A 25,070-nucleotide genomic window follows, 5' to 3' on the forward strand; every position below is an offset into this window, starting at 1 on the left:
AGCAATTAGTTATATATATATAAAGAAATAAATGGCAAAACGAATCAGTAGCAATTAATTCAAATCGATGGTATCTTTTTGCAACAAAAGTAAAAGATGAATATATAATTTTATCTTTTTCTCTTAAAGGTGTCACGAAAATTTTATGAAATGATTCATATTTTCAAAAAATAAATCAATAAATAAAACATTTGAAATTCTCTTTGATAAAATTTTGAATTTCTCTTTTTCACATGTAATCCCAAAAAAACTTTTTTAAATATACTGAATAAGTCAAGTTAATAAAGGGAAATTCACCCAAATAAAAAACTTTATAAAGGACTTCTTCTTCTTTTATATTTAAAATGAACAAAACATTATTATCACCTTCTTGTAGCAACATGCTCTAAAAATTTTATGATCCTAACTATGAAAGAGAAGTTAACATTTGCAATAACCAAAAGTATTGGTAAATGAATAAAATACATTTGGTTTTAATATTGAAAAAAAATTGATTTATTTTCAACTTAAAACAATAATTAAATATACATAAATTTTATTTAAAAAACGCACCAAATTTTTTGAATTTATATGTTAAACTTAATGAAAGACTCTACAGCTAAATGATCAGACAGTCTGTTGTATGGCTTCCCTTCAACTTGAAACTTTTCCACCCGAGATGAAAAATTCAGAACAGAATGATCGTTCTTATGCTGGAACAAAAATACATAGTCTAAGCATTTTGCATCTGCTTTTTCAGCATCAGTAAGTTTTGATGATGTCACAGGATGAGTTCCTTGCGTTATGTATAGTGTGTCATATATGTCATATTCTTCATCAAAATTAAGTAAATTCATTAACCGATAATATTCTCTTTCATTATCTATTGAATCTGTATTCATGTCACCAAGTAAAAAGATTGGTGAATTGTCTTTATGTTTAGTCATAAGATCAGTGATTTGTGTAATTTGACTTGCTCTAACACTTCTATCCTCATTTGTACCATAACCATATGAAGCTTGTAAGTGAGTTGAAAGTACGTGAATTGATTTGTTCTTAGATATTTGAATTTTTACATAAATCACACCTTTTGCAGAAAATTGATCAGAATGAGTTCCTTGTGAATAAATCGTACTATCAATATCTATAATTGGATACTTTGACACTATTAAAGGACCACCGTCAATGAAAAATCTAGAGAAAAAATTATATTTATGAAGTGTTGCTGAATGATTGAACCCATATTTCTTTAAATCAACAAGAAAGTTTTTAACAATTGAAGAACCAAAATGAAAAGCTTCATTTAAACAAACAATATCATATTTGGATATTACTTTAGCAATTTCTACAGCTCGTTCTTCTAAATATTGTTCCTTTCCAACATGTAATAATTTTGGCAACAAGTATATATTATATTGCAAAAAATTAATTTCATTTTTAGAGTCAATATAAATATTTATTGTATCATTGATTGGAATAATATGTTCGTTAAAAGTAACAAAATATGTAATTTTGATGCTGAATAAAACAATTGCAACAATAAGAAGTAAAGATTGAAGTATTGTTACCAGCATAAATCTGTTTTAGGAAGGTACAAAATTGATATAATTATTTCAAAAAAAATAATGTTGGCTATTGTGTTTGAAAAGAAAATGAGGGTTTTATTAGTTCAAATTTGAATACAGAAAATGTTAAAAAGCCAAGAAATTGAGAGAAGGTTGAGCCATTTGAGTGAAACCGTCCAAATGAAACCGCAAATTCACACAATGATATCATTCAAACGCGTGACGCAAAAAAAAAAACAATAGTTATTCAATTTTATTCAAAAAAAATGTCAAATGTTATTCAATTTTATCAAATAAAACGATAGATTGCAACTGCAAAAAGTGCTACTCAGATTGTTTTATTCAATCAGCCTCGAGTAAAATTGCAACTCCTCTTTTTACCCAATGGCTTGGTGATCCTAAGTTAGGGTTAATCTTTAAATTAAAGTCAGATACATAAGTTGGACCTCTTTCTTTTGTGACATACACAGGACATTCATAATAAACTGCTTGTCTACCTGCTTGTGGCTTATCGATATATACAGCCTTTACATATATAACAGGCAATTGTGGGTATAGTTCTTTAAGATTTGCCTCATTTAGAGAATTCATCTTTGAATCCCATCTTGCTCCTTCAAGGAATAATCCATGAATATATGCGCCATCACGTGGTGGAGCATCGATTTCATTTTCCATTTTCTTCGTTACTTCGACGGTTAATATTGTTTGATCTAATGGCCATCCATTTTTACGAGCTGCAGATTGTGCAACTGCAGTAAGGAACGAAGAGGGGTTGAATAAGCCCGGAAGCCAAACTGAATTAGGTAGTATTAATTCAGATGACCAATCTGTTAATTGCTTATGTCGATCAAGTAAATTCTTCCACCAAGGAAGAAGTGGCTTCAGAGAGTGATAAGCAAGTTTTTCCCAAGATTTAGGAACTTGATTCTTATAAATGGAAATCATTAATTCATCCATTGCTTCAGATATTGTTAATTCACCTGCTAAACCCATATCAAGTTCAACAAGAGATCTTTTAATTTCAGCAATTAATACATTCATTCTTTCACATTCTTGTAAACAAATTGAAACATAAGGCTCATGTTTTTCAATTCTATTATAAAGTTCAGTAATATTAAAAGGCATAGGGATACTTGTCATTATTTCATCAAGTGTCTTTTTAACACTTTTCTCCATAGAAGAATCGCCTTCATCAGATCCTATCGCTCTCGGTTGGATGTTCAGTAAAGTATTGAAAATAAATTCTGTTTGAGTCGTTAACGATCCGATTTCAGCGTTTGGATGTAAACCAAACAAATATGGGGACTCGTCAGGAAATTCTCTTTGAGCGTATTCCTTATATTCTTCCATAGTAGATAATCCGGTAGGTGAGTTAAAGCCAGGCACAAGTTCACCACCTTCGAAATCTTCTTTATCAAAAGATTCCAAATAAGTTCTACATAATCTTCTATCTCTATCGTCAGAAATATGACCACCATACATAATCTCACCAATCAAATAACGTAAAGGCACCCAAGGTATAGGTTGAGCCTGATCCAAACTATCGAATAATAATTCCGCACAAATTGTTAAATCAGAAGGGTTAAAGTTATAAACTCTATTAAATCCTTGCGGTCCGAATTTTCTTCTTTCTACCATAATTGCATGGAACACACATAAGTGGAACAATAATGCCTTATATTCTCTATCCTTTTGACATTGTTCCATGTTATCATCGTTAAACAAAGCCAAAGCTCTCATCAAGTTTGCCTTCATACCTCTAGCGGGTTCATTTGTCACCTTAATTGAGTTCTGTAATATTCCTGGTGGTATATCATCACTTGGTTCAGCCGTAAAGAATATTCTAAACTTTTCATTAATGTCATTATTCAATCGGATTTTTTCGATATGTTTTTCTAAGTCTTGTAACCATTTACCCATCAAATGTAAGTTTTGTATTATTACCCATGAACCTTCTACAGAAGCCTTTGTTAAACTATTTAATGCATTTTCTTCTTGACCTTGTCCTAATGATATATTATATAAATTATTATTATTCTCAGTGAAACCTAATTTCTCTCCAAGGATTTCAATGTTTTTAACAGGGTCTATACCTGGTGAAAGGATAAAGAATATTGATATATATGGAGTAGATTCATTATAAGTTTGTTGTAAAGTAAACACTACATCTTCAGTATATTTCTCACCTATTTGATTCGATATAAATTGTGTTAATGCATTGACCATTCGATCTGGTCGTAATGCTCGAATCACTAATAACTTTTGGAAATCATTTTTGTTCTTATAATCAAGTGGTAACTTTTCATTTTCTGGTGTTTCTAAATCACACCATTTTTGCCATGGCTTCGGTCGTGTCATTATATCTTGTGGTAAAGTTTGGAATGATTGTAATGAACTTAAACCTACAACTGCACCCCAACAAGAATCAGATAACCAATCAGTGATAGGATTTGCAATTGACATTGAACGTGGACATCTTAAAAGATGTAAAAACTCATCCATTTTAATCGTTTGTAATTGTTTATCAGCTAATAATATCCTAAAACATAATAAAGTAGTAAATATGATTTGATGACGTTGGAATAATCCTCTCATAGCCCATCTAAATGTTTTAAATGTTATCGAATCAATTAATGAGTTTTCTCTTGCGATAGGATTTGTAGAATTTTCTGCTTCATCCATAGCTTTAATGAATACATCAATAAATGAACTTAATGAGAATTGATACATATGATCAATCTTAGCTAAATCAACTAATATGAAATATAATAAAGCAGCTCTACCTGCAATTCTTCGATATGCTTCACGATGTATAGAGATTTCTTCAGTAGTTTCTAGTGCTTTCTTAACTCTTTCATTAAGTTCTGCTGACATTTCTTTCGATTTATCTAATGTATTCATTAATTCTACATCTTCAATTAAATTAATACCTGGTGAAGATAATCTTTCTAATAAATTATCTTCAAGTTGTTTCATGGTGATTTTATCAGTATTCATTTGTGTGATTAATTTAGCTTTTTCTTCTTCTAAACCAGGTTTTTCATGTTGAACTACATTACTTAAAAGTTGTTCTTCTAAACCATCTAATGTTACAGTAAAGTTAATTATAGTTGTTTGAGCTTGAATTTCAGGTTTGAAATGAGGATTCGCAATTTTTGTTTGTAAATATAATTTAAATTTATCATTAAATTCTATTTCTCTATCACCAATTTGTATTAAGTTTCTTCGACCACGTTTTATTATATTTCTAGCTAATAAAGGTTCTATTATTGGATCGAAAGTTTCTTCAACATTTTCAATTAATATTGATTCACCATTTTCAACTGCTATAGATATTAAATTAATGAAATTATCTTGGCCAAATCTTAATACCTTTAAATTATTATTTTCTTGATTCTTTCTAATCCATTTAATACCTTGGAATTGTGGATCTATAAATAATGGCCATCTTTGACATGAATATGTAATTGCTGCATTTTCGATTGATACTCGATCAATAGGTAAACCTTCATTATTCCATTGAGCTATTAAAGCTTGATGTGTAATTACGTCTAAAGGATCTTTTTGTAACTTAATATTCCGTTCTAATAAGAATGGCCTCCAGATATCATTTAATAATCGTTCTCGATAAGAACGTGTAAAAGGTCCACTATAAGATATAAATGCAGCTGCTAATAATACATCTCCGACAATTGAAGTTTGTTCATTTTGATATTCAACAATTCGAGTTTTCCATCGTTCTCCTTCATCACCTAAACCTGCAACAAGATCTGTAGCTTTATTAATTTTATCAGACATTTCTTGTGCTTCTAATTGTGCTTTATTCTTTTCTTCTTGTAATTCTTCTAATTGATCCTTTAATTTTTGTAATTGATCTTCTAAAGATTTAGCTTTAGCTTGTACTTTCTTTAATTTCTCTTCACTTTCTTGTAATAATTCTTCGGCTTCTTTAGCTGCACGTTCTTTAGGTATAATATTTTGTATAACTGTATGATATGTTAATATATTATTTAACCATGTAAAGATATTAGCACAAGCAGAAGAAGCTTTACTTACATCTGCTTCTTTAAAGTTAAACTTTGCAACTTTTTGTTTCGTTAATTGCATAATATCATTATTCCAATTCTCATGTAAATGATGTAATTTGTTAATGAAATTACCAGTATTACCCATTAATTTCTTTGCTGCTTTCCATGATAAATCTCGTGCAGGTCGTCCATTCTCACTTAATATTAAGACAACTGCTTGCATTACAGGTTCTACAAGTTTAGGAGGTGTAGTAAATGATGATAATTCAGTCATTGATTTCTTATCAATACAATCAATAGCTTCTAAAGCTTGTGCTTTTAATGGTTGCGCTTTCTTAAGTTCTTCAGTAGCTATAGATTGTTTTTCTTCTGCTTCTTGTTTAATTTTAGCTGTCTTTTGTTCTTCTCTTTGTACAATTTCTGATTCTTTCTTTACAATTGTAGCATCTTGAGAAATACGATCTATTAAATTAGCACATTCTTGTTGTTTTTCGGCAACTATTTTCGTTTGTTTTTCAAGTTTCTTTTTCATTTCTTCGACATCTTTAGAACTATCTTGTAACATTTTTAATCCTTTAGTAAAATGTTGAGTATTATTAACTAACATATTTCTTGTATTATTTAACATTGTCTTAAATAAAGATATCATTTCTAAATATGATTTAGGTGTAGCATAATTATATCTTCTATCAGTTTCTAAATATTCAGTAGATAATTGAATAACTTTAGAATGTGTATTAGCTATAAATTCGATAATAGTTTCAGGATCATTATTATCTAAATTAACATCACTTAAGAAACTTTTAGCAACAGAATATAATGCATCATAAGGCCATGAATGGAACCAATCGATAATCATATTATTAATTAATGCAGGGAATCGACGTGATCTAATTCTAAATATATCACCTGAAGGAGATTGACAAAACACAATACGTAAATGTTTATGTACTCTTTCAGTAAAGAATTTCCAAGCTTCTTCAGGTGTAAATGATATACGTAATACACTCATATCACCTTTAATTTGAGAATATATAATTTCTTTATCTTCTTGTGTAAATATATCAGGTAAAACACCAGTTGATAAGAAATCAGATATTGGAATTAAGAATTGTTCATCTATAATTTGTGTATCTGTTAATAAGAAAACAGTATTTTGTTTTTTACCTCCAGCATTAGTAAATAATTTAACTAAATCAGTATTAAATTCATTAATTCCATAATTATTAGTTAAGTTAATTTGGAATACATTATAATTACATAAATATGATGCTAATTTAACTAAACTTTGTTTACCTGAACCTCCTAAACCTACTAATAACATATTACCTCTAGGTGATGTAATACCTCTAGAAATCCTTAAAATATGTTCAATAGCATCTTTAAATAATACTAAATTCATTACTGGATGATTTTCATTATATTCAACTAATTTCTCATTAATAACTTTAGTAGTTAATTCATTACTAATCATTGGTGCATAATTACCTTCATCAAATTGTGAATCATCACCATCAGGTGGAAATGCACAAAACATCATTTCATCTCTAATAATTTGTGGATCTAATGCACCTTCGAAATATTTAATTGATGAAGTTATACAAATATCTTTAGCTTTTTGATAATCATTTAAATCGATTAAACGATCTGCATAAACACGTATCGATTCTGTTACACAAAGTCGTGTAATATGTTCAACAGTTTTTACATGTGTAGGTAAAGATCGAAGTAATCCTTGTAATACTTGACAAATATCTCTTAAGTTAAAATTATAATGGAATTTAATAGCTGTAGGTATAAAAGTTTTTGTGATTTCTTTATGTATAGATAATATATTATCAATAATTTTCTTTTGATAATTTTTAACTACTTGTGAGAAATTATAATTTTCAAAATGTCCATTTAATATCTCTGTTAAAATAGTTTTCACTGAAGAATCTGAAGGTATACCTAAAGCAAATGTAGAGAAATGTCGTTGGAAACGAGGATTAACAGTAAATGAACCTACTGTAGGATTCATACAAGTAATATAATTAATATTTTTCACATCTTTTAATGTCATGTTTTGTCGATCATACCAATGTTGATAATCTAAATGTTGTCTAAGTAATGTCATTGGACTTTGTGTACCATAAAGATCAATTTCAGGCATATTTAAATCATCTATGAAATAAATACATCTTTTTTGTGCTGGTGGTGCATATAATTTCCCTGATTTCATTTCAATACCTGATTCTAAAAATTGTTGTAATGTTAACGAATTAGTATAATAATTAAAGTTCATAGCTTTATATATATATTCATTTTCATTTAAGTTTTCTAATAAATTTCGTATTAATACTGATTTACCTGTACCTGATAAACCTGTTAACATTATTGGATAATTATTTTCAATTAATTTATTAACTAAATAATGAACTCGTGTAGTTTCTGGTATAAATACTAAATAAGAAGATACATTTTTATCTGGAACATAATTAAATTTGGGGCTAATTTCATTCCAAGGTACAAATTTCTTCTTTTCTGGATTAACATAATAATCAAATACTGTACCTTGTTGAGGAAATGTAATATTTCTCCATTCTGATTTCCACATTTGACTAAACTCAGAACGATAATCACGTCCTTGATCATCACAAGCTCCACCGAAAGCCCAAACAGCAGCGAATACAAAATATAATTCATATAAAGAAGCTTCAGCATTTTGTGGTAAGTTTTCTTCAATTAATAAACTTTCTAATAATCTACATAATGTTTCTACCATTGCTATATCACTTAAAGGGATAATATGTTTAATATTTGTATGAATTAATTCTAATGTACGAGGTACATAACTATTAAACAAAACAGTTAATTGACTTTTTTCATTACCATTCGTTCTTTTATCTAACCATGAATAAACATAAGCCATATAACCTACATCAGTTTCATTAATATATAAAATACCTGCACGTGATACAGTAGCAGGTGTAGCATATTTTAAATGTGATATTTCGAATATTAATCGCATATATTTTGTTAATGGAATTCTTTCATTTGAAGCTAATGTTAAAACTTTATTATCATCCATAACAGTATTTAAGGATTCAATCCAATTAGGATCAATATCTCCATCTAATATTATCCATTTAGGATTATCATTATTTAATTTAGATAAGTTTCGCATTATAGATGAAAATAACCCATCTTGCCATTCTCGTGTAGATTGATTTAAGAATCCAAAAAGTTCATTATTAGTAACAGCTTTTGGATTTAAATCAATATAATTACAAGGTGTACCATTCTTATTATAAGCTCTACATAAAGATCTCCAAACTTCTGTTTTACCAGTACCTGCATTACCTATAATGAATACAGAATGTCGAACATTTAATAATTCTTCTAATTCGACAACTTTCCGAATAAATTGATCTTCTGCTTGGAATTTAGCTTCTAAGACACATTGTTTAATAGTTTCTTCCCATTTAAGATTACGTTTACGTGGGACATCAATTGAAGGGAATAAATCATTAATTAAACCTAAAAAGACAGGTATATCAGTTGAAATAATTTTCGGTAAATTAAAATCACGTAAAGCTCTCATTAAAACTGCTTCTTCAGACATATTAGGATCTGCAGATCTTAAAGAACCTGCTACGACTAAAACGGATTTAACTGCTCTTAAACCCCAATCATAATGTTGTTGTTTCGATAATAATTGTTCACAACGACTATAAAGTGTAGTAAATTTCTTTGTTAATAAAGAAGCTGTTTTAAATCCACTTGCCATTAACATAATTTCACAAATGATTTGGAAATCTGGTACACACATAGATACTGATCTAAATAAAGCCTTAATATTTTCGGGTAATTCAGTACGTCCTGCATAACCAGGATTCATTGTAATAAAGATACCACAAGTCGGTTGAAGTTTTATAGTTTCTTCACCACAAAACTTAAATTCTGTTAAATTAGCTCGACGTGCATCTAATATTGATTTAACTTGATTAGATACAACAGATAATACTCGTGCTGCTATACGATTAAATTCATCAAAACATCCCCATGCACCTGATTGTGATAACCCTTTAAATGTAGCTGCTAATGATTTATGATCCATTTGTTCTGAACAATTAAAGACAAAACAAATTTGACCAAAAGCACGTGCTAAATCTTTAACTGTTTCAGTCTTACCTGTACCTGCTGGACCTGCAGGTGCACCACCCATTATCCGATGTAATGATTGTGTTAATGTAATATAACAACGATCTGTTAATGGAGTTACTACTAAACGTGTAGGTGAACCTAAATATTCATATTGATATCGAAATTCAGCATCAATAATATTAATAAAACAATCATATTCTGAGTTTCGCCATGAAAATCGTAATTGTGATTGCCATTCAAAACATTCATGAGTTTCTTCATGATTATGAACTAAACGTGATACTACATCTCGATTATGTGCATCATTTTGACATATGACAGTAACTTTTTGTCGATTTAATGGACTTAAATTTTCCCCACGAATCATTTCAATTAAATCTTCAAGTTGATGATTTTGTTTAACATTATAATCTTTCATTGCATTTTCAATACCTTCTTCAAGTTGTTTAAACGCAGTATTAACTTCTTTATTCCATTGTATAGAGACTGCTGTTAAACCAACTTGAGCAATATTTTCTATAATCCATTTAGGTCGTTGAGAAGTTTCATAAGCAGAAGAAATTGCTTCTGCTAATTTATTCCTTAATGTATGTTTAGAAGTATCTAAAAGTTTTTGTATCCAGACTTCAACTTGACCATTTAATTCTAATTCTTCTTCAAAATTAACTACTTCTCCTTCACTAGATATCATTGCATTACATGTCTTAGGTCCAGTCCAATTAACTTTTACTAAATTATCAAATACTTTACTAAAATGTTGTTCAATATCTTTTGGATTTCGACCTTTAGATAATATATCTAAAAGATCATTAGAAGATACAAAATAAAATCGTGGAAATGCTTTTCTTTTAGTTTCTAAATATTCATATAACGATTTTTCAACAATATTTAATTCTCGAAGTTGAGTTTCTAAGAATTTTTGTATATTCGGTTGATTACAAGTTTCAATTACACTTTTATTTTCTTCTTGTTTTTTAATGAATTCATTCATTTGTTTATCGATGTTTTCATAAGATTCGGATTGTTTAGGTAATTGTTTTCGAATATCTTCTGAACCTATAAAAATAGGTCTTAAATGAGTCCAATGATATTGAACATCAACCCAAAGTGTAATAACACGATCGACGTTCATTAATTTATTTTGCCAATCGGTTAATGTATTTTTAAAGAAAGAAATGTTTTTATAAGATAAATAATTTTGTATAGCAACTTGATTTTCTTCTAATGATTGAATTAATTCATCTTGAACATATAATACATCAAGTTCAGGGAAACTTTCCATAGGTTTATATTCAAAGTTCATATTAGCCCAAGTTTTTTCGATATTAGTTAATTGTACTTCCATTCGAACTTCATTATTAGCACCATCAACAATTTCAGTGATATCTTCTGAATAACGATTTAAATCTTTGTTTAATATATCTCTTAATTTTAAGTTGACTGATTTTTGGAAATTAATTCCAGTGATTTGTTCAAGTTTTTCCCAATGTCGACCTCGAAGTTTATCATTATGTAATTGATCCATTAAAGGTAATACTGACGAAACTTCTTTAATTAATTTATCAAGTCCTTCATAAACATTCCATTCTTTAGCTTTCTTTTCTATTTTACGGATTCGTTTAATATAATTTTCACATTCATTTGATAATAAAGCTACATCTATTTCGGACCATAATGTATCTTTCCATTTAGATAATTCTGAATCAATTTCATGATATATTTCCCAGACTGATTTAAGTAAATTTAAATCAGATTTCATTAATGTTAAATTCTTAAATGGATTTACAGTAAATTCTAATAATTCTCCATTAGCTTGAATTTCAGCTGCTTCATCATCTTGTTTTTCTAATATATCTTCCCATTTCTTGATTAATTCAGTAGCTTTATCATAACCAATTGAATATTTAAAGAATTCTTCATGATTAAACTTATTAAGATAATCTTGAAGTTTTTCGACAAAATCATCTTCGATTGCACGTAATCGTGCAGTTTCTTCTTGTTGTAAAGGCGCTGTTTTATCTTGTACATTCGTCCAAGTAGTTTTTAGTTCTTGCCATTGATCAGGTCCTTCTTCAATTTGTTGTAATAAAGAATCAGTTACAGTTACACCATGTTGTTTTAATAATGCTACTGTAGCCTTTAAATGATCAAATAATTTTTCATATTTTGGTGCTTTAGTTCTAACTAATAACATTGCTTCTAATACTGCTATTAATTGATCTATATCTCCTTTATTAACTTTAATATCTAAACCTTTATGTGCATCATTTAAAAATTGTTTAAATTCTTTTAATTGATTTAACATGTCATTATTTAAATAATGTGTAAATAAATATACCCATTTACCTAAGTTTAAATCTAATGATTGTTTTAATGGGCGACAATCTACTCGTAACCAACCAAATGAATGTGAATCATGAATTAAACGAATGTCATTTTGTGATTTTCGATAACTTCCAATTTGTTTACCAAAATCTTCTAATGTAGGTTTCTTATATTCTTGTTTCCCAGTAACTTTATCTATTTCACCTAATCCTCCACCTTTTTGTAAAAACTCATTAATAAATGTTTCACGTGATTGAGTCCAAACGTTTGAATGTTTTGAGAAGTTTTCATCTTTATATTGTATACATTTCTTAGCCATTTCTTCTACAGAACTTAATATTTGATTAATAGCTGATTGTATTTCTTCATCATTATTAATTAAATCATAAATTGGTGTTTGATTTTCATAAAATGGTGTTATTAATTTAGTTAAATCTAATGCTCGTAAACACCAATTCTTAAATGTAGAATATAAATTATCTTGTCCTTCTATTAATGGTGGTGAAAATAAGACATGATTATCAATAAGTTCAAGTTTCGTAGTAATTAATGGTACTATTATATGTGAACCTGTTTGATTTTCAGTAGTTTTTATAGATAAATCTTTAATTAATTGATTTAATGAATATAAAATATTCTCTTTAAACCCTTTTTGAATTAATGATGAGATATAATCAAGATATTGATGTGTTTCTGGCGTATCTGGTGATTCTGTTAAAGATTTTACTGATGAATTTACAAGTTCTTGAATTTCTTGACTTTGTTGAGTGATTAAAGCTATTCGATTATTTAATGTATTATTAACTTCATTTTTATCTAATGATTTCTTAGGATCGGTTCTACTAAATAATGCAGGTTGTTTCCAACTTTCGATTTTATTTTTAATTGTTGAAATATTCGAATTAGATGCATTATATAAATCAGAAAACTTAGTAACTTCATTAACTGCTTCTTTAAGGAAATCATTAACATCAGAACTTTCCCATGTTAATTCAGAAATTCCTTTTTCTAAGATCGAATCAATATGATCAATATGTTTTTGAAACATTGGTAATTCAACATCAACTATAGTAGTTAATGGATGATTATAACGTTCGACTAAAACATTAATTGAATGAATATAATCATTATATATTTGGTTTTTTTCATATATTTCCATTGCTACTGGTGGTATATCTTCTTGTATATAACTTATTAAGAATTTGACTTCTTTTAATAATGATAATAAATCTGGATCAAAATTCATTGATAATAATCGTGTTTCTTCATCTCGTGATATTAATGGTTTTTTAAGTTTATCTTTATAATCTTCACTAATTGTTGATGACCATTTTTGTATCATCGATTTTTGTGTGCTTTCAATTGTCTTCTTTAATTCTTTCATTCGTTTTAGTGGTTCTTTCATTCCTGGATCTTCAAATATTTCAGGAATTGTATTTTTAAGACTTTCTTTGATCGATTTAATTCGTTGAATTAATCCATGGAAATATATAAAATCGGATGTAGTTGGTAATACTCCATATAATTTTGGTGGACAGTTTTTACCTAATCGATATGTATTTGATATGTTTTCAATATCTTGATTAAATAATGTAATTATTTGTGGATATTGTTTCTTAAATGATTCGATAAAAAATGGTCGTCGTAATAACGCATTAAAACCTGAAAGAATTTGACCTAATGAGACTATTGATGAGACATCTTGAATGGCCCAAATTGCAATTGCAACTGCTCGGACATCTAAATCTAAAAAGTCTGTTTGGATTTCTTTACAAATTCGTGAAAATTCTTCATCGGAAATAGTTAATAAATCAACGTCTAAACTTGTGATCTTACTTTCAATATCATGAAATGAATCTAAAAGTTGGGAAAATTTCGGCGATAAAATATGTCCATGAATACCTCCGACTTCTGTTTTATCAAATCGTGTAAATTCAATAATGGTTTGAAGTAACGGTTTTATATCGTTTAAACGGTTTCTGAGAGTAATAAATTTAGGCATTACGGCCTGATTATTAAGAGTAAATGATGATGGACCATCAGCATTAATAAGTTTCTCTTTGAATTCAACATAAGCAGAATTGAATTTGTCTAAGACTTCTTCTGACTCATTTATATGTTCAAGTGAATCTTGGGGATCTCCAGACATGATATTAGACCCATCAATGGCAATGATAAATTGCTTGGTGAAGAAATCGGTGATCAGACGAATAAATGAACAGATATGTCGTGGTGAATGAAAATATTTGGTTCGAGTATACATAAGGAAAAGAAGATAAAAAACTGGCTTGAAGACATCACATAAGGATTCAAGATCTACACCAACAGTATCAATTTGTTCAAGATATATATGAATAGGATGAAGAGAACGTTCTGTTTCGATAGCTAATTCATAAGCGTCATTTACTTCACTCTCAATTTGCTTGAATTGGGCAACAAATGGAGGTGAATTTGTTTCTAATGATTCAAGAACAATTTTAATTTCATCTGTATCCATTTGTTTCTTAAGCATTTCGAGGTTTTGCCTTCGTTTTTTCCAGAATTTAACTTCGTCTAATGGGGATAATTCTGAATCTTCTGGAAATTCTTGATCTAAAAAATGCCTAATTTCTTCAATCCATTGGACTACTTGACCCTCAAATGCATGGAGTTTTGTTGGTGAGTCTTCTGCGTTGAGAATCTCATGTGATGGAATTGTGAGTAATGTCATTCCTTGACTTTTTCCCATCATCATGTACATGAGCCCATCAATATCACTCATTGCTGTTACAATTTCATTTGCAACTGGTTTAGAGAAACGTGATAAATTGCTTTCAGTTTTTGAAATTGGTCCATAAACATTGTCGATTATATGATACATAAAATCAATTGGCATTTTAGGTATATCAACAAATGCTAATGATGCTATAAATTCTTTTGGATTATCTGGACTACATGAATTTGTTCGATAAATTGTAACACCTTTCTTTCCTTTTGTAAAAGTATTCATAGAGCATTGTAACATTCCTTTGGCATTTAATGATAATATAATACAATTAAATTTTCCTGTTAAAAAAAGTGAATAATTTCTTTTATATTCTTCTTCTTTGAACATTGTATCAAAACGATCTTTAGTGAGCTTGAGCATCCCACTCACACGGTCAATGATAAAACGAGATCGTTCATCCTCATAAAATACTTTGGATAAGTCCATGTGACTGGATCAATTATTGCAACGGAAAACCGTAGTATTTCAATCAAATACGTTACTTGAGGAATCCGTTTATTCCTTTTTCCAAAAAACGTATTTTAACGGTCGAAGATTATTTTCATATCAAATGTTGAAAAAAATGAGAAAATGAAATATGTTACTTAAGAAACACCACTCCAAATTCTTTACAAAATCAACAAGTACGTTTTAAAACAGTTTGCCTCGAAGAATTGTTTATTGACAGAAATATCATTTCATTGGGGCTGCGTTTGTCCTATAACCACTTCACTTAATGGTGGCTCTTGAGTAGAGATAACTATCCCAGCAGCTGGTGCTTGTATTGGTATGTAACCAAAAGTTTGAGAAAAGTATTTTTGTGTTCTTCTTAAAAACTGTTTTGTATGGTTCTTAACATTATTTGCTGTTCTATTAGGGAAATTTTTTGCAATAACTGACCATTTTGGTCCAACAAGGCGATAAAATTTCATGAGCAATGCTTCTTCTTCTTTTGTCCAAGGAGTATTTGAAACATCTGGTGAAAGATATAGGTTCCATCTTTCTCTGCATTGACGAGCAGTTCTATTTGGCATTTGCTCTTGAATTTCGTTCCATGCATGAGTTCCCTTTAATTGTACAAGCTCTCTAAGTTTTTGGTCTTCTTCATGTGTGAACATTGCTTTTTGTTTTCGAGGTGGCTTTGTTCCTGGTGGCGTGGGGTTCGACATTTGAATTTTACTAAGCCAAAAAAAACCCACCAAAAATTGAATAGGTGTTACTGCTTTTTCAATCAGAAACGATATATATTGAGAAGTTACTGATCGGAAATTCATTTTTGGAAAATAAATTATTTTCTTCTTAGAACCATATCCATATCAATCATTTTTTTTCAAAATCAAAAGGAAATACTTTTACATAGGGCACTGATCTCAGAAACATGTTTAAATTTTTAATCATAATATAAAGATCAAATTCAAAATTTCCAAATAAAATTGCATCTAATATAACAGCATATAAAGATAAGTTTGTTACTGCAAATCACACTCTGTTCGAAACTAATTTTTCTTGAATTAAACATCTGTTATTATTGTCAAAATAATTCAAAAACTAAAACACGTACTAAAGAAAAAAACGCACCTTTTCTTTTGGGGTTACAAGTTTTTAGCATAAAGGAGAGAATTTTTCATGAGAATCAACATATCAATCTTTTTTTTTGAGTACGTCAGATCCCAAGAGGTTCTAAAAACATTTGCAACTCATGATCAAAAAAACCTTAACAAATTTGTGGTATACCACATGTCTTTTTTCATGTTTCCACAAGCAGTTGAATTCTTATTTGGTTTCCTCATAATTTTCTGTTCCAATTTTACGGATTTTACGGTTTAGTTATAACAAATTTTTAGTTCAAAACCTGTCGGAGATGAGATGCCGTTAACTTTTCTTCAAAATGTTCAATAAGGTTTCATGTTGTCAACATAATTTTGAGAACTTATAAGAACTTTTAAAATCTTTCCGTTCAAAAAGTCGTTCAAAATTTGCTAGAGCTTTTTAATCCATTCTCTCAAAAACTCACAAACTATTTTAAATACAAATTATAACTAAATAAATTTTTGAAACGAAAAGTGATTTTCAATTCAAATGATTTTTGAATGTAATATTCTCATTCAAATAATTATTCGGAGCAACTAAAGCATGCAAGACCAATGGGAACAACTAAGAGAAAAATATCAGATAATACATGAAATCAGAACTGGACTGTATGGTCCTACCTCTGTACTAAAGGAAATCGAAACAAATAACACAATGGTTTGTAAATTATTTCGAAAAGAATTTATTGGAAAAGAACAAGAAATAAACCAATTCAGACAAAGAGTAAAGGCAATAAAGGAGGCGTGCATCCCATTTGTTGTCCCATACACAGATATTTTAGAAAATGATAATTGCTTTTACTTATTACGTCCTTATTTACCATACACATCATTATCCGATGTAATTTCTAACGGAAATTTCAGTGATAATACAATTCTTTCGATATGGAAGCTTTTGGTTCAATGTTTTGTTATATTACATGAGAAAAAAATCACTCCAAACCCAATTAAACCTAATAACATTTTTATAACACCACAGAACAACATTGTAGTAACAGATTTATATCAACCTTCTATAAATATTGCATGGGCCTTTGGAACGCCAGATCCAATGCAGCTTGCATTCCTTGCTCCAGAATACTTTAACCACTCTGTTATTCCAGGCGCGCACTCAGATATCTGGGCCTTAGGCGTTCTTCTTGCATTTATGAGAATGAGATGTGTTCCATGGCCCATGAACAATGTTATATCAATGATAAGATCTATCACAGACAATGACTATGTTATCTCCATTCCCAACGACATTCATGAAGATATTCGTATAACTATTGATTCCACAGTTATCCAAAATCACATAAAAAGGCCTGACATAGAATACCTAGGCGACACAAAGATACTTAGGCAGTACTTGCAGAAGGAAAGAAGGAGGTCATCTCCAGCGAAGATATTCAAACCACAAGCTCGAACAATTGGGAGCCCAAAGTCGGTTTTTCTCAAGTACAGTATGGAACAATCAACCAGGAGAAAGCTTCCAAGGATAAGGAGTAGATCACAAGCTTCATTCTCAATATGTGAAAATTCAGAAGATCAAAATACAATTAATTCATCTTTGAGTTCATCTACTTCTCAAACATCATCATACATGGTCAGGTACAGGTTTTATAGGCCAAGGTCTATATCGAACGATTGTCAAAGTCCTCCGCAGGTGGATAACGCTGAACTTTGATACAACGCGGTACCCAAAAACAGTTCATAGAACTTTTTAAAATAAATTAAAGTTGATTGAAATAGCCGATAAGGATTCAATTATCCATCGGCCGATTTTATTATCCAAATCAAATTTTGAAAAGATTTTTGGTTCTAACCAACGTTTGTTTACAAAAGTTAACTTTCAAATTCAAATTAATTTGAATTTTGAGCTCAAGTGATTTTGTTTGAATGTAACGGCACTTTTGTTTTTTGATCCGAAATTTGTTTTTCAAAGGTTTATATCATTTAATACATCGTATAACTTTTTCAGGGACTTTGTTTTGATTAGCAACAAAATTCAAATTTCTAAAAATTTAGTTCTTTTTCCTTTATTTAAGGTGTTAACCTTGATGGATCACGTGGGAAGAGTGAACCACGTCTAACATTCTTTAATCCTAAGAAGAGGAAAGTGATACGATCAAGACCACATCCAAGACCAGCGTGTGGTGGAGCTCCATATTTGAAGCAGTCAACATATTGTTGGATTGGTGTTAAGTTGACACCAAGTTTAGCTGCTCTTTCAAGGAGGAGATCAGAATCGTGGATACGTTGTGCGCCTGAAACAATTTCTTCTCCACGGAGGAACATATCGTATGAGTTGGAATAGTTTGGATTTTCTGGATCTGGCATTGTATAGAATGGACGAACAGCAGATGGGAATTTATCAAGGATGAAGAAGTCAGTATTGTACTTAGCCTTAACAAGTTCACCGAGCTTCTTTTCGAGTTCTGAGCTGAGATCTTGGTAATCTTCCATCTGTAATCCAGCTTCACGGATCATAGCAACTGCTTCTGGATACTTGATGATAACTGGGTTGATAACAACATCTTCAGATGGGAATTGTGCCTTAACTGTGTCGATTTCGGCGCGGCATTCCTTGAGAAGACGGTTGAAAACGGTTGCGAGTAAATCTTTGAAAAAGTTGAGTGCTTCGTGATAGTTAAGTTTGAACTCCATTTCGCAATCGAGACCTGTGAACTCGGTAAGGTGACGGTGTGTGAATGAGTTTTCTGCACGGAACACTGGACCGATTTCGAAAACGCGTGGCATACCAGAAACAACGCACATTTGCTTGTAAAGTTGTGGGGATTGAGCAAGATATGCTTTGCCATTGAAGTACTTAACTTCGAAAACTTCGGAACCACCTTCAGAAGCTGTGGCAATAAGTTTTGGTGTGTGGATTTCTTGGAAACCATTTTGAAGGAGATATTCACGGAAGAATTGGCAGACCTTGGATTGGATACGGAAGATGGCTTGATTGGTGGTGGTTCTAAGATCTAAGACACGGTTATCGAGACGAGCCTTTTGAGTGACATGTGGACGGCTTTTATCTGTGGAAGCTGGTCCTTCATCATCTTCTTCTGTAACACGTTGGCAGTCAGCAACAACGATTGGTGTTGGCTTAGCTCTGGATACAATGTGGCAACGCTTGATTTGGATTTCCATATTTTGCTTTGTTGCAGATGTGACTGGTTTTTCTGTTGCGGTGAGTGTACCATAAACTTCAACAAGAGATTCAACTGGGATTTGTTGAACATATTTTGCTAATTGATTTGGAATTTCACCACCAGCAAAAACGCAAGCTTGGATTGTTGTGATTTGAGTACGAAGAAGAATGAATCCGCATTTTCCTTTACCACGAACGCTTGCAGCAAAGGCACGAACCCAAACATCCTTGCCAATTTTGTCATCTGTCAAGTCAGCAACGGAAAGGATTTCACGTGGTTCAACGCCTTCTTTGGATTGAATAAGTCCCAAGTCACCATACACTTCTGAAGGAAGAGACATAATGAAAGTGAAGGACCATCGAAAAAACCGTTTCCTCAGAAATAAACAGCCACATGTCATTCAATTTTCAATGCAAAAAAGCCGTTTATTGTCTCCAAGCAACTTTACCTCTGAAAATAAAATTTCAAAATCTTTCTTCAAAATTTATAAATTTCAATAAATTCTATTTGGTTTCCTTTTTAAACCTTTTGAGGAAATAATGATGGAACGGTAACATAGAATATGACTTATGTTTATTTTTGATGATCGAGAAATTAAATTTTAAATAATTAATCCATTGGTAATTGAAGAAAAAATTGATTCTAAAATCTGATCAAATTAATTCTTAAAGAAAATGAAGCTCAAAAAATAAAATGATAATTTTTTTAAACAATGTTTTAAATTGATGATGATGTTAGCTAGATTATATCCAATAAAAATATAAGAAATCTGTAAAAATTTATTGGGGTCATTATATTTGTCTTGTCAGGAAGAAGAAATTTTTTGAACCATTCAAAAAGTGGACTTGACAGTCATTCGGACACCCCAAAATCTTGGCATCTTGAAAATTGTAATATTTCTGTCTTTGTAACAAACAGTTAACTTTTCATTTGAATAAACAATTTAGGCTCATCATTTTGCTTTATTAAAAATTGCCTGATTAGGAAATGAAAAGTGTATTAATTAAAATTTTAAAATTCAAAGAAAAATTAAAGTTGAAATAAATATGTTGAAATACAGTTGATTGGTGTTGGAAACTATATTAAAATAATTGTCTTTATGATTCTCAGCTTGAGAAAATTCAAATTGGACCGCTCCAAACCGGTTAGAAAAGTGCCACTATTGTGATAGGCTATGAATTATCGATAAAAATTGCAATCGTTTTTCACAGAATCATATATCAAAAAGTTTCATTTTGACTATATTTTGATTTGCATGAAGTAAACTCTTTGACACACCTATAATTTTTTTCAACCAGTCACTTTTTAATTAAATGCTGCCGAAAACATTCGGTTTTGATTGTTGTTGTTAGCATCATAATTGTTGTTATTGTACTTGCTCTAGTTCTTTGTATATACTTTGGTATTAAACACTCTCGCAATCCTTTTAAAGAAATCGTATCAATTACTGAAGTATTTCCTGATGGGCAAAAAATTAAAGGAGTTATTTTACACCTGAAAAACGAAGTTGCACTTCAGTCATCTCTTGAAGATGGTACTTTTTCTGTTGAGAATCGAAACATCACTGAAGTTTATACTTGCTTAGATTCACTAGGCAAATGTAAAGCTAATGAAGGAGAATATTGGCTTAGATCGCAATGACTCTAATGCATATACATTCACTGAAGTTAGAGGCGAAGGAAAGACCATATTAAAAACTATAACATCTGTTAAAATCGACAAAGATTTCGAGTGCGAAAGCGGAAACAAAATCAGCAAGACGAACAATTTCTATCATAGTGAAAACAAAGTTAATCTTGTTGTTAATGATTTTGAACAATTTGTATTCGAAAACCAAGATGGAAGAAAGCTCACGTACAACTTATTTACACCTAAAAACGTCACAACCACCAAGAAATATCCACTTGTTATGTTTATTCATGATGCCGGTAATGTTGGTGAATCATATTACATTACGCTTATTCAAGGAATTGGAGCTACAGTTTGGGCTTCTGAAGAAGAGCAGCAAAAGAGGGAGTGTTATGTGTTAGCACCACAATTTAACACTGTCATGATGACAATGAAACATTAGAACAATACTACTTAATTATGCCAATGTTTAATGAAGTCCTTGAAAAACACCCTACAATTGATACTGATCGAATATATACCACTGGACATTCAATGGGATGCATGCCATCGATTTCTCTTCTCGTCGAAAATCGAAACTTCTTTGCGAGTGCACTACTTGTACCAGGACATTGGAGCTCGGAAAAGATGAAAGTTTTGGTTAACGATACGTTTTGGGTAATTGTATCAAGAGGAGACGCAAAGGCTTCCGCAGGATTGAATGAAGCTATGGGGGTTTTGGAAGGAATTGGCGCAAACATTACTAGAGCAACGTGGGACGGAAAGGTGACAACTGCGGAGCAAGAAGAAGAAGTGAAGAAAGCGGTCGAAAAAAATACGAAAATTAATTACATTACACTGAAGAATGGAACTGTTGCGCCGCCAGAACATCCGAATATGAATCATCAGTATACATGGAGAATTGCGTATACAATAGAAGGAGTTAGAGAATGGCTGTTTAAGCAAAAAAGACAAAGTAACTAATGAAATGTGTTAATTGAAATACTAAAATTGTCTTTTAATTGGCAAATAGTTTTATATTCATAGGCCATCATGAAGTGATATTAGTGTGCAAATAATAAGAAATCGCATCAATCAATCCTTCAAAGAAGTAATCTAGTGAATATTATTGTTATTCCATTCGAAAACCTCTTTTTACTTTTTTCAAAAACCAATATCTATAATTTCTAATGTTTATATAAAAATATATTTAAACTAAAATCATATTTATTAAAATCTATTTTAATAAAGAAAAAAATGACACATTTACAAAAATGTTTTTAGAATCGGCTGCAAAGGGATCTTCTTCAATATTAGCTACAGATAATCGGCAGAAAAGTTATTATTTGTTTCTTTATCGTTTTGAAACTCATTTTCATTTTCTGAAGTTGAAACATATAATTACTTATTACAAAAGAGAAATTACTTCAAAGCTTTGAAGATAAATAGATATTTCCAGAATTAGATATTATCAAAAAAGAATTTATATTTTTATATATAACATTTAGAATAATTTAATTCGATTATAAAATTATTTATTTAAACATAATAAATCAATTGTAAATTTAACCACGTGAAAATTGGAAGAAAGGACCGGACAAAATTCCTGGCCTTGTCGCATGCAACTCACACTCTTGTTGATATTTCATTAAATGCCCATCAATAACTTTCTTCATTTCATTCATTGATATATCCGGTCTCTCCTTAAACGTCTTCCAGAAGAAGAAAGTGAACAAACCCTGTGAATTATTGGCTATTTTGCCTTGTTTCGCAGTTTGGTCATCATTTGTAGATGAAACTGAAACAATATTGGCAGGAAACTCTAAGGCTTTTACAGGGTCACTAGGAATATTCCAAATAGTTCCACTATGACAACAATCTGTTAATAATAAGGTTTTCGCACATCCATTTGAATACTTCTTTAAGATGTCTTCTAACTCTCTGTCTGCAACTCGACCTTTGTCAAAGACCATTACTTGGTCAACTGATATAAGTTCATTATTTTGATTATATACATGTAAATTAGAACCATGTCCGGTATAAAATACTGTTAAATATTCTGTGGTTCGTTGTAGTACAACTGTTAAGCATTTAATAAATTGTTCAGGTGTTGAATTATGAACAAAAAATACTCGATAGCCCATATACTTATGATTGGCGGCAACTGTAATAGAGTCATTGACCGGACCTACGCCAAGAACTAAGGTTGGATTGGTATAACTATTAGCGCAAATGAGACATGCTCGTGTCATTCGCATTGGTAATGTAGTTGGATCTGTATGTGTGATGTCTTGGGCAATATCGTTTAATTGGGAAAGCGCAGACTCTATTGAAGAATGAGATCGTAATTCTTGGAACTCATTGATCGAAAATACTGGTGTTGGTGGTGGTATGGATATGGTTGGATATAAATGAGTGGTATCAGGAATATCTGATTCGGATGGTTGTTCCCATGATTCTTGTGTCCAAGGATTAAAGTGTAAAGGTGATGATATCCATTTTGTTCCTGGTTGAGATCCATAAAACTTTTGGTAATAATACTCTACTTCTTCAACTTTTGGATAAAAGATTTCAGGTGGTGATTGAAATGATGATGAAGAATTTGTCAATCCTGTAACAGTAGGATAAATTCGCGGAATCGGAACTGGAACTTCATGGAAAAATAAGTACTCTGGGAGTTTAAGATCCCTTGAACTCTTTTGCATCTCCGGACTCTTGGAAAAGTCGATCATGAGTTTGGAGTAGTTAATTGGGCGGAAAATGACGGTTTTACCACTTTTTCACAAATAAGAATTGAATGAAGAAAACTTCGTCAAAACATTTTATAAAAAATACTAAATATTTTTCAAATTATATGATTAAAACAAATATGTACATATCTTAAAGCCTATGTAAAGAAATAAATATATAATAATATTATTACATGTTTATATTGATAAATTAACATAAATAAAATTTCACGATTTATCAATAATGTGATAAGAAAAAACAAAACCAATTCGAAGAAGTTAAAAAAACATATAAAAAATGAACACTTTATTAAGAAAGAAAATATTTAAATATATTTAAAAGTTATTTGAATTTCATCATGAATCACTCATCAGAATCCAAAGCTATGTCCACATCTGATATTTCAACGTCATCATCTGAAGAAGCTGGTGCGAATAATGGTATATCAGAGTCAGTTTCATCTGGTTGAACTTCAACAATTCCTACTGGCTGTGGCTTTGAAATTAGTAAAGATTTTAAATCCTCTTTTCTTTTTTCTTCTTCTGAAAGTTGTTCCAAACTTTGGCAACAGCCCATATTGGAGACCGTTAAATAACTGTCTAATGACCGTTTAATTGCATGATGTAAACGTTCTTCTGCCAAAATGAAGCGATTCAGAATTTTAACTTTGAGAGGAAATAAACAAAGTAAAATAAAAGTAAATAGATAACACTCAAGTATTACAAGATATGGAAAAAACAATTTTTGATTTAAGTGATGGTAATATTAATGAATCTACTGATTCTTTGTGAACAATTTTGATGAAATTTCACATAATAATTTGAAGCATCATAAGAAATTTGTTAAAGAAGGAGTTGATCCAAATGAAATATCAAAAATAATTAGAAATGATGAAACAGAAAAACTTCAAGGAATAGCAGCACAATAAAATTTCGATTTTAATCAAGAAATTGTTCCATCACTCTTTGAAAGATTCTCATTTATGAATGAAAAAATGATTCTTTATTTATATTTGATATAAACGAAACTTAATCAGGAATTAAATTTTTGTTAGATATATAAAATAAATGATAAAACAAGAGATCACACAATTGAAATGTAAAGTATTGTATTTTCGTTATCGGAATTCCCACAACTCACAAAATTAAAGTTAATTTCCAATGAACTCATAGAAAAAATTGAGATAAATACGTTATTCCATGTGGTGCAAATGCATC

The 25,070-nt window shown here is 30.3% G+C and overlaps 7 protein-coding genes across 7 annotated transcripts; 3 read left to right on the forward strand and 4 right to left on the reverse strand.

Moving 5' to 3' along the window:
• Window positions 1-1,886: 1,886 nt before the first annotated feature.
• On the reverse strand, window positions 1,887-15,236 carry GO595_002745 (Dynein heavy chain family protein; the record flags this gene model as incomplete). Its single annotated transcript, XM_067915688.1, has 2 exons — window positions 1,887-7,481; window positions 7,914-15,236. 2 exons carry the CDS (start codon window positions 15,234-15,236, stop codon window positions 1,887-1,889), a joined length of 12,918 nt encoding a protein of 4,305 aa, XP_067776546.1.
• Window positions 15,237-15,487: 251 nt separating this feature from the next.
• GO595_002746 (Myb-like DNA-binding domain containing protein) lies at window positions 15,488-15,958 on the reverse strand (the record flags this gene model as incomplete). Its single annotated transcript, XM_067915690.1, has 1 exon — window positions 15,488-15,958. One exon carries the CDS (start codon window positions 15,956-15,958, stop codon window positions 15,488-15,490), a length of 471 nt encoding a protein of 156 aa, XP_067776547.1.
• A 1,075-nt stretch (window positions 15,959-17,033) lies between these two features.
• GO595_002747 (CAMK family protein kinase) lies at window positions 17,034-18,044 on the forward strand (the record flags this gene model as incomplete). Its single annotated transcript, XM_067915691.1, has 1 exon — window positions 17,034-18,044. The coding sequence occupies one exon, from the start codon at window positions 17,034-17,036 to the stop codon at window positions 18,042-18,044; it is 1,011 nt and encodes a 336-aa protein (XP_067776548.1).
• Window positions 18,045-18,400: 356 nt separating this feature from the next.
• GO595_002748 (Aspartate--tRNA ligase, cytoplasmic) lies at window positions 18,401-19,855 on the reverse strand (the record flags this gene model as incomplete). The annotated part of the gene is made up of 1 exon (XM_067915692.1): window positions 18,401-19,855. The coding sequence occupies one exon, from the start codon at window positions 19,853-19,855 to the stop codon at window positions 18,401-18,403; it is 1,455 nt and encodes a 484-aa protein (XP_067776549.1).
• Window positions 19,856-21,124: 1,269 nt separating this feature from the next.
• On the forward strand, window positions 21,125-21,586 carry GO595_002749 (prolyl oligopeptidase family serine peptidase; the record flags this gene model as incomplete). Its single annotated transcript, XM_067915693.1, has 1 exon — window positions 21,125-21,586. One exon carries the CDS (start codon window positions 21,125-21,127, stop codon window positions 21,584-21,586), a length of 462 nt encoding a protein of 153 aa, XP_067776550.1.
• A 101-nt stretch (window positions 21,587-21,687) lies between these two features.
• GO595_002750 (prolyl oligopeptidase family serine peptidase) lies at window positions 21,688-22,107 on the forward strand (the record flags this gene model as incomplete). The annotated part of the gene is made up of 1 exon (XM_067915694.1): window positions 21,688-22,107. The coding sequence occupies one exon, from the start codon at window positions 21,688-21,690 to the stop codon at window positions 22,105-22,107; it is 420 nt and encodes a 139-aa protein (XP_067776551.1).
• Window positions 22,108-22,688: 581 nt separating this feature from the next.
• Window positions 22,689-23,855, reverse strand: GO595_002751 (Clan CD, family C14, metacaspase-like cysteine peptidase; the record flags this gene model as incomplete). Its single annotated transcript, XM_067915695.1, has 1 exon — window positions 22,689-23,855. One exon carries the CDS (start codon window positions 23,853-23,855, stop codon window positions 22,689-22,691), a length of 1,167 nt encoding a protein of 388 aa, XP_067776552.1.
• Between the last annotated feature and the right edge of the window lie 1,215 nt (window positions 23,856-25,070).

The sequence above is a fragment of the Histomonas meleagridis genome (assembly GCF_020186115.1).
Source record: "Histomonas meleagridis strain 2922-C6/04-10x chromosome Unknown contig_20, whole genome shotgun sequence".
NCBI lineage: Eukaryota > Parabasalia > Tritrichomonadida > Dientamoebidae > Histomonas > Histomonas meleagridis.